The 10,583-nt window shown below is 39.9% G+C and overlaps 1 protein-coding gene across 1 annotated transcript; it reads left to right on the top strand.

Moving 5' to 3' along the window:
- The first annotated feature begins 753 nt into the window (after nt 1–753).
- Nucleotides 754–3,681, top strand: LOC137095046 (chemerin-like receptor 1). Its single transcript, XM_067461226.1, has one exon. It carries the CDS (start codon nt 782–784, stop codon nt 1,844–1,846), a length of 1,065 nt encoding a protein of 354 aa, XP_067317327.1. The 5' UTR covers nt 754–781; the 3' UTR covers nt 1,847–3,681.
- The last annotated feature ends 6,902 nt before the right edge of the window (nt 3,682–10,583 follow it).

Genomic DNA, 10,583 nt, shown 5'->3' with positions numbered 1-10,583 from the left:
CCATCTTGGAAGAATTGTTACTGGAAATGCTGGTATTTGTAGCTGCACTTCTGTTTTTGCTTTTTTGAAAAAAAGTCATTGGGACACATCTGCATTTCTTGTGATTCATGCTGGGTTTTTCGCCCATTCCCGTAATAGTGTGTATTATGAAGTCAGCTCAAGTATCTATCTACATACTGTAGAGTTTCATGGTAAGAAAGGCAAAGGCAATTATTTTATGTTCCTCTCTTCAATTTTCTCTGTTATTTTTCAAAAGTGTTATAGCATTATGATTGTACATGTGAAATAGCATATGGACATGCTGTTTCATTATGTTGCTGGTACACTATGACTCTAAAGCAACATGACAACCAATAATACTTTTAAAATATAGGAACCTCAGAAAATCACAACCTCATTTTTATATACATATACATATACATACATACATACATAAATATACATATATATATATATATATATATATATATATATATATATATATATATGAGAATGAGGATTTAAAGCATTGCTATGTCCAGCTGCAACCCCCCCCCCCATAACAGAAAAGAGCCTACTGACAAAGAATAAGTGGATGATCAATGGTAATAAACATCAAAAATTATATAGCCAGAGCTCTTACATCTTTAGACCAGAGCCCTTAACTTCATAGCTTGTTCTTAGCCAGTCTGCGTGTCTTGAGCATTTGACAGACAATGTATGGGTTGTTTTCCCCCATCTTGTTCAAGCAATGTTTTGTGTCTTCACAGGTCACCTTCACAACACGTTTTCCTCCTCCAAAATGGACACCAATGCCACCTCTGAAGAAAGCCTGTATGGAGACAATGAAGACTATCCTGATAACGATGACCATGCAGGTCTCCGGGACTCAGTGCATCTACTCGCCGTGGTGATCTACAGCATTGCCTTCCTTTTGGGAGTGATTGGAAATGGCCTTGTTATCTTTGTCACTGGCTTCCGTATGAAGAGGACCGTCAATACTGTCTGGTTCCTCAACCTGGCCATAGCTGACTTTGTCTTCACTTTCTTCCTCCCACTGAGTGCAACCTATTTGGCTCTGGGCTTCCATTGGCCCTTTGGGAAGGTCCTCTGCAAGCTCAGCAGCACTGTTGCCTTCCTCAACATGTTTGCCAGTGTCTTCCTCCTCACCATAATCAGCATGGATCGCTGTGTCTCTGTAGTGTGCCCCGTCTGGGGTCAGAACTACCGCACACCTCAACTGGCATCTCTGGTGGCTGTGGGCATTTGGGCAGCCGCTCTGGTTCTCAGCTCTCCGTACCTTGTTTTTCGAGATACACGGCCCTCTCCTTCTGAAGAGAACATCACTCACTGTTACAACAACTTTGCCTTGTCTGATGACTTTCAGTCTGAGGAAGCTGATGAGTTGAGTGAGCATCGCCACCAGGCCATGGTGCTGACCCGTTTTGTGGTTGGCTTCTTGGTGCCATTCACCATCATCCTGATTTGTTATGGTATTATTATGGCCAGGCTGAAGGGGAATCGCCTCACCCGCTCAAGCAGGCCCTTCAAGATCATGGTGGCGGTAGTGTTGGCCTTCTTCATTTGCTGGTTCCCATATCACTTTTTCTCATTCCTGGAAATGTCGGTCTCTACAGTAACGCCCTGGCTAGAGATGGTCCTCATGGTGGGGACGTCCTTGGCTTCAGGCCTGGCATACTTCAATAGTTGCCTGAATCCCTTTTTGTATGTCTTCGTGGGTCAAGACTTCAGGGAGAAGCTACGGATGTCAGTCTTAGCGGCTTTTGAGAATGCTTTCAGTGAGACCTCAGCACAGGCATTGACAAAGAGCAAATCGAGCCTAGAGGTAGACTGTCACCTTGTCTAAAGTACCTTGGGCCTTTAGTTTCTGCTAAGGCCGGGGCTCACTTCAAGGACCCCAAATAGATATCAAAATCCATGGATACCCAAGTCCAACTATATGTAATTTCATGTGAATATGGTGTCAATAGTAATCAGGCCCTGGATGGTTGCTTCTGCCAATTGCATGAAGTTGGTGGAATGTCATCCAATATAGATCTCAAGCAGGCGGGCATCATACCATACTCCCCAACTGTCCTGATTTAGCAAAAACTGTCATGATCTTGAGTCTCATCAACCAAAGCTAGATACAAAATAGTCACTTGTAAGAATAATGCTAAGGGGGAAAAACACAACAAGAAAGGCTAGAAAAAGTGCTGAGGTTGCAATTGTTCAAAGAACTTGTATGCATCTAGGAACTCAGAAAATTTTGAATTACAACTCCTGGAAATCTCCGGTCAACAGTGGCTGCCGTTGATTTCATTTCAGTGGGGCTCACCTCCTATAGCAGATTCCCCCCCTCCTAGAACAAGTATCAGGGTTGGCCCGAGGTAATTTTATTGCTTGAGGGTAAAGTCAAGGTCCCAATCCACACAGTTATGTTCACAAAAGCCGATTGAGCTTATAATTGAATTTTGCTTCAACACTGACAATGAGACAACGTTCTTCACCTGAGTTGTTGGGAGATACAAGGAACACAAAAAGGCAGAGGAGGAAAACATTCATTTGAAAGCATTGGTTACAAAGCAAGAAAAATAGCCTTATAATTTTTGGTTTTGAAAACTAGCAAGGTTATCAGAAGAAGTGTACAATGTTGTTTTTGGAGAGGGAAGTGTGATTCTACCATCTGTAAGCACAACTATCAAAAAGGAAATTGGAAGGCACATTTCTTTTTTGTATTTTTATCTATATACCGTATGTATTCATTCTATAGTCTAGTTATTTTTTATTATTTCTTAATTTTATTGTATGGCATATACATAAGCAGATTGAGGAAATGAGCAATCCTTAAACGGTCAGCGGTAGACTGTGACGAGAAATTCACTCCTTGAGACATTTTAAGTGCTGACATTAGCTATATGATAGTGTCAGCCATGGGATTGGTCACCCCCACCCCTTAGTTACAGCCTCAACAGAGAGGTTGTTGCTGTTGTTGTTGCTGGGGAGGCCTATATGGACAGAAGACAAAAAGTCCTGATGAATTAGATCAGTAATCTTGTTTGTCCAGCTTGCTTTTCCTTGGTCAGCCATCTCTCCGAGAAATGCACAGACAAGGTGCAAAGATAACAGTCTATGACTCCTGTAACCAAATATTTAAGGAAAACTGATTCTCCGCTTGGACTGTTCTATTTAACCACCAAGAGATGACTTCTCCTCCATGGATTTGTTTCATCCTCTTCTAGAGCCACAACTGGCAGCACCATCATATTCAGCAAAAGACATGCCAGGGCCCCAAACATCAAAACAAAGAGCCCATGCACCCCAAAACTGACCTATTTTGAAGGGAAGGGAAGTGATGAACATTTTTGCAATCTAAACAGGACCACCCCAAAGTATCATCAAGTCCAAAGGAGATCTTTCGTAGAATAATAAGGTTGTCTGTATTGACCTAAGTATGTCATATTGTGATTTGTGTACAAAAGTTACTGTCTTTGTGTTGTCGAAGGCTTTCATGGCCAGAATCACTGTGTTGCTGTGAGTTTTTTGGGCTGTCTGCCTATGTTCCAGAAGCATTCTCTCCTGACATTTCTCCCACATCTATGGCAGGCATCCTCAGAGGTTGTGAGATCTGTTGGAAACTAGGCAAGTGAGGTTTATATTAGGGCTGGGCGGTTTCGTTCGTTAATTTCATAATTTGTTATTAATTCGTTATTTTTTTTTATAACGAAGCGATATTGAACCATTCAGGAGCAACTAAAAAACGAAACGAATTTTTTCAATTCGTTTCGTAATTGTTTCGTATTTGTTTTGAAATCGATTCGTAATTGATTCGAAATCGTTTCGTTATTATTTCCGCATGTCTGGTGCAAGTTTTATAGTCGTTGTTTGTTTTCTCAGTGAAAAAAAAAATAAATTATCACACCAACAGTCAACAACAGAGGGAGAGGGAAGCTTCCTGTCCCATTTGGAGGTTTTTTTAGCGTATTGCGCAATCGCGCCCGCCATTAACGAATCTATTCGTAATTGTTTCGAAATAGATTCGTAATTGATTCGTAATTTATGAAATTTCGTAAATATCGAAATTTTTTAAAGGAAAATTTCGGAATTAATTTAAAAATCGAAACGCAAAAACCCCCTAAAAACGAATCGAGTTTAGAAACAATTTTTTCCGTGGTTGCCCAGCCCTAGTTTATATATCTGTGGAATGTCCAGGGTGGGAGAAATAACTCTTGTCTGTTTGAATCAATGGAACTTGTGTAAGAACTGATTTGATGTATTCTCATAGATTCAGAGGACCTACTCTATTTGGGGATAACAGTTGGATTTTTCCAGGGGACAGTATTGCAAGACAAGAATTCTTTCTCTTACCTTGGACATTCCACAGATCTATAAACCTCATTTGCCTGGCTTCCAACTGACCTCACAATCACTGAAAAACCCTGCCATAGATGTGGGTGAAATGTCAGGAGATAATGCTTCTGGAACATGGCCATACAGCCCAGAAAACTCACAGCAACCTAGTTAGTGTCTTGTTTTGCATGTTCAGGATGACTGAAGGTGCACCTAGACTATACAATCAATGTAGTTTGTCATTACTTTAACTACAATAGCTCAATAGTAAAGTTTCATGGAAGTTGGGAGTTTTAGAAAGTCTTTATGTGTTGAGTTTTGGTGCCTCACCAAACTACAAATCCTAGGATTGCATAGCATTCAGCCATGGCAGTTAAAATAGTTGCGGACTTCATTCGTTCTACTGTATAAATGTAACCTGGATCATGCCCCCCCCCCTTTGCTGTTCAACAAACCTCTTCCTTATTGCTAAGTTTGAGTTTGGTTTTTGCACTCAGGAAATGTCATTCTCCTCTTTGGATATCTTCATCTGACCTAAATATCTTGCAATACTGTCCCTTGGCCAAATTCCAACTGTTATTCCCAAATAGAGTAGGTAATCTATGGGAATACACAAAATCAGTGCTTACCTGAATTCCATTGATTCAATGTGTCTACTTTAGTTGGAACTATCATTGGTTTTAGGCTCAATGAATACATTTGTATTAAATAGCAAAGACTTATGCTTTGTGTGTTAGCATCGTTACATATAGCTACAACGTTTGTCTTGTTCCACCAACAGTTTTGTTAAACACCAGTATTAATACTGTAATTGTACTTTCTGTATTTTATTCCTCTCTGACTATAAGGTCCTCAGTCAACTGCATGATGGGAAGAGGAAGAATTTGCACCCCAAATAAAGATTTTTATGCCCTGAAATTTTCCCTAGAGTTATAGTGTTTATAGAATTTCAGAAAGTAAAACACTGAAAATAATTAACACCCAAATTCTTCTACTTTCTGCTCTACTTGCCTTCCAATGGAAACTTTGACTGCTGCCTTTGTTTGGATGCATAAACTATATTTCTAAATGCTTAGTTGATATTTTAAAATGCTTATAACTTTGAGACGGAAGGAATTGGGGATAAAATTCATATGGGGGCAACAATACCCTAATTTCCTCTCCCCTACAGATACACCAATTTATATGTATATTAGACTTGAGCCCAGATCTGTTTATAGCTGTTCCCTTTGGCCAATCTATCTTCTTCAGTTTGATTTGATATCCATAACGGCAAGGGCCCAGCTGTTACGGATTCCCATCTGAAAAGGGCTACGTGGCAGCCGATCATGGTTCCTCCTCTCCTATTTGGCATCACAAATTAATCTTTTTGATTTTCCTTTATTTTACTGATTTGTTTTATTTAGTGGGACTGACTGGGAGTTGAGAACCTGAGGGAAGGTGGGTGGGGTGCATGTGCACGTATTTGGGGGCTTGAAGAGTCACACTTTTAGCTTCTTTTTCTCCTCCTCTTCCTCTCTTGCAGAAAAGACTTCTAAAAGATTAATAATTTATTAATAATGAACTGTACCTGGCCACACATTTCTGTGGCACTGTTTGGTAAAAGGAAAAGGAAGAATACACACACATACACATGCATTATCCCTATACAAAAATAGAAGTCTAGTATCTAGATCCAGGAAAGTCATGCTACTCTTCTATTCTGCCTTGGTCAGACCACATCCAGAATATTGTGTCCAATTCTGGGCATCACAGTTGAAGGGAGATGTTGAAAAGCTGGAAGATATCCAGAGGAGGGTGACTAAAATGATCAAGAGTCTGGAGAACAAGCCCTGTGAGGAGCAACTTAAAGAGCTGGGCATGTTTAACCTGCATAAGATAAGGCTGAGTGTAGACATGATGACCATGTATGAATATGTGAGGGGAAGTAATAGGGAAGAAGGAACAAACATGTTTTCTGCTGCCTCAGAGACTAGGACACAGAACAATGGCTTCAAATTGCAGGAAAAGAGATTCCACTTAAACATAGGAAGAATTTCCTAACTGTGGGAGCTGTTCAGCAGTGGAACTCTCTGCCCTGGAGTGTGCTGGAGGGTCCTTCTTTGGAGGCTTTTAAGCAGAGTCTGTATGGCCATCTGTCAGGGGTGTTTTGAATGTGATTTTTCTGCTTCTTGGCAGGGGGCTGGACTGGATGGCCCAAGAGGTCTATTTCATCTCTATGATTCTATGAAAATCACATATGGGAATTTTGTATAGAATACGTCCCTAGTCATGAAAAGAGTCAAACACTATGGCTTTCAAAGATTGTCTTGCAGTGGGAAGAAGACTGCTAAAATTAAATTTCTGAAAAATGATGAACAGGATGCTGCCCAACGTATGTTCTCCAATCTACCCAAAAGGATCATTTATCTGTAAGATTGTGGTTGAAAATTTAACTGATTTTTTTTTTTACAGAAACTGCTATAAGGTGGCCATGTAGACATTGTGAAAAAGAAGAAAATATTTCACGCATCACCATACAAGAACACAGAAGAGAAAAGATTTGTATTGAATATATTTAAATACGGTCAGCCACATTCACTGGGGTTAAGGGCATAGGACCACAATGAAAGCGAAAAACTGCAAATACAGAAATTATTTTTACCTGAATACATATCTAGGAATTTCTAGTTCGTCCAGCATAACTCTATGATCAGCTTTCACTGGAAGCTGACCATACACTGCACTGGAGGACATGCAGATTCCTAGAATGATGTTCTCATTGTTATTGTTATTATTATTATTATTATTATTATTATTATTTTACTTTTCTCCCATGGTTGGGACTCAAAGCCAGCCACCAGAATTAATCCAGTCTCTGCCTGATTTCGTTGGGGAAGTTCTGGTTCCGTCTGCCACAGTTAAAAGCCTTGGGGTTGTGTGGGACTCATCGCTGATGATGGAGGCCCAGATCACTGCCATAAGTAAGCAGGCCTTTTTTCATCTTCGCCAGGCAAGGAAATTGGCATCCTACCTTTCGGTAGAAGCATTGACAATGGTAATCCACGCAACAGTCACCACTAGGTTGGACTATTGCAACGCCTTATATGCCGGCCTTCTGAAGTCAACAACCCAGAAGATTCGGATGGTCCAAAATGCGGCAGCCAGGCTGCTAGCGGGGTCATCTATAAGATCCCATATTACACCGATTCTACAACAACTACATTGGCTACCAATAGAACATCGGATCTCTTACAAGATACTGATCCTGACATTTAGAGCTCAAAATGGCCAAGGACCTTTATATCTTAGGGACCGCCTCATTCCTTTTTCCCATCAGTGGCTACCTTGATCCACCCAAGAAAATCTCCTATACATCCCAGGCCCTAGAGAGGTACACTTGGAAGCTACACGGCATAGAGCTTTTTCGATCTATGCTCCAATTCTGTGGAACTCATTGCCTCCATATATTAGAGCAATGTCGGAGTTGCAACCTTTTGTAAAGGCGCTTAAGACTTGGCTGTTTGGTTGTGCATTTAAGTAAAGTGATCAGATCTAATTTGCCAAATAGTCACTGTTGTATGCTTTTATGTTGAATGTTTTTATATTGTGTAAATGCTATTTTAAATTGTAAGTCGCTCGGAGCACCTTGGTGGAGAGCGACTAATTAAGAAATAAAGTGAAGTGAAGCGAAGAAAAAGCAAAACTACATAATACATAATACAGATAACCATCATTCCCCCAACCCAACATTAAAACAATAACTCAACACATTGCATAAAACACAAATTACAAAAATATAAATAAGCATAAAAATAACTGCATATATCATTATCATTAATCTTTAGATTAAAATCCCTATGCTTCAGGACACTGAGGTTATCCTAAAACATTAAAACATTAAGCTAAATGTCTTGAAGCTCCAAGTTTTTGGCTATATGAGCCTTGTCTGACTGAGATTACCTGCTATTGTGTGTTTCACCTTGGAGCGGAAGGCCAATAATGAGGGAGTTGAGTGTGCCTCTTTGAGGAGGGAATTCCAGAGGGACAGGGCCAGCACCGAAAAGGCCCTCTCTCTCATTCCCACCAACTGTACTTGTGATGACGGTGGGACCGAGAGGAGGGCCTCTCCTGATGATCTCAGGGCTCGTAAAGGCTGATAGGAGGAGATGCTGTCCCTGAAGTTGGCTGGTCTGAACCATTTTGGACTTTATAGACTAAAGCCAGCACCTTGAATTGCTCCCAGAAGCAAACTAGAGATTTCTCTAGAAATCTCTAGGTTCTCCAGCAAGACTGGAGTAAGTTGACTGGAGAGTCACACTGGAGAACCTAGGGATTTATTGGAATAACATTTTCAATCAACTCTAGAAATAAACAAAAGTCAAAGCTGCAAATGTGGAGGAATGACTGGGAATGAAGACTTAAAATATTATAATAATTTAAATGGAAACACAACACATCTTATTTCTGTGTGAAAATCCATGTCCAGTGTTCACCTTCAAAGCTTCTGATCTCTCTTCTTATAATTCTTTTTTTGTCCAAAATAGTTTTAGTAATTATTATGGTTCTTTATCCTTAAAACAGGAATGAATTAAATGGGCTTTCAGAAGAAGGTGCCTATGAACAGAGGGGTGGCATAGAAAGCCTTTCAAAAAGTCTTGTCTGTAATGACATAGAATGTATGGCCGTTCTATGACTTTTTCAATAAGCCAAAAGGAATGCTCATTTGTGTACAAATCTTACGAAGCTTATTCCTTCTTTCTTTCCTTCCCTCTCAGGCAAAAGCAAACTGTTGTAGCCTCTCTTTTGTGTGTCGTTTCTTCCTTAATTATTGTTTTTGCCAGTTTAAGCATACATGTTCAATGTGAGCTTACATCTGTCAAATGTTGCAGTGTATATCAGGCTTCTTTGTACCAGGCCTGCTTGCTCAATACAAACAGAAATACACTGTTCTACTGCAGCGGTCAGATGGTGAAGTGGGTTGAGCAATCTATGAAAAGGCCAGGCAGAAAGTGGTAACAGCAATAGTTGCTGTAACTTCTGGAGAACTAAAGGTGAAAAGGGTTTTGCAGTAAGGTTATAGGGCATGATCAATGAATGGATAGATCCGTGGCAGGGAAAGCTTGTCTTGACTGAATGCTTAGGAAATACTAGGCTTATTTGTGGTCAGAAAATTGGGAATGTGACACCTCTGTATTTGGAAACAGAACATTTCTCACTTTTATTAAAAGGGTTGAATATTCCTTATCCAAAATGCTTAGGACTAGAAGTCTTTGGGATTTTGGATTTTTCCTGGTTTTTGGAATACTCATACTGCACACACACACACACACACACACAATCTTTGGGAATGGGCCCCAAATCTAGACACAAAATTCACTGATGGTTCATTTGTATACAACCAATATCCAAAGCCTGGAGCTGATTCTACACAGACTTTTTAATAAGTTTGTGCATGAAATAAAGTTGGGTAGACTACAGTACATGTCTTCTCAGCAATAACATCAGCAGTAAGTTCTCAGAGAATTTATTATTTTATTATTAATGTTATTATTACATTTTCATTATTTTACTCAATTATTACACTTATCACATTTATTATTTCACTCTCTTTATTATTATTATTGGAAGGACACAAATACAATAAGAACAAAAGCAACAGAAAGACTAATCTACAAACCTCTCACCCATTACATCAGTGGTTCCCAACCCTTTTTTTGAGCAGGGACCACTTGACCAGGAACCACTTGACTGGGCCCACTTGACCAGGGACCACTTTGATAAGTGACTACTTGACCAGGGCCCACTTGACCAGACACCACTTTGACCAGGGCCCACTTGATCAGGGATCACGTTGACCAGGGACCACTTGACCAGATCAAGGTGAAAGTTAGTAATTACTCTTCTCTCTTAGGGAGATGAGGACCATTGGTTCTAGTCTCTTTGATTCTAGATCAGTGGTTCCCAACCTTTTGTTGACCAGGGACCACTCTCCAACATTAGTATCAAAAGGGTTACAAATCAGTTTTTGGTCAACTTTAGATTCAGTTTGGGGTGCTGATTCAGAAAATTGCATTAGATAGATTGCATCAGCTCTAGTTTCTGATACAGAAACAGGGAAGAAGTGGCAGGTGGTGTGAAAGGAGCAATAATAAAATTAATAAAAACAACTTCCCACACATAATAAAAATAATAAAAATAATAAAAATATCAACAACAACAATAATTTTATTTCTTATCTACTTTACTTCATGGTGGGTTACAACATAGCCAAA

This window comes from Anolis sagrei, chromosome Y (assembly GCF_037176765.1).
Source record: "Anolis sagrei isolate rAnoSag1 chromosome Y, rAnoSag1.mat, whole genome shotgun sequence".
NCBI classification, from domain to species: domain Eukaryota; kingdom Metazoa; phylum Chordata; class Lepidosauria; order Squamata; family Dactyloidae; genus Anolis; species Anolis sagrei.
Note: the sequence above shows the minus strand (reverse complement) of the source record. Positions and strands in the feature narration are given on the sequence as shown.

Bases quoted from the DNA above. Each gene is read 5' to 3' on its own strand.
- LOC137095046 (XM_067461226.1), top strand. From the start codon at position 782: ATGGACACCAATGCCACCTCTGAAGAAAGCCTGTATGGAGACAATGAA.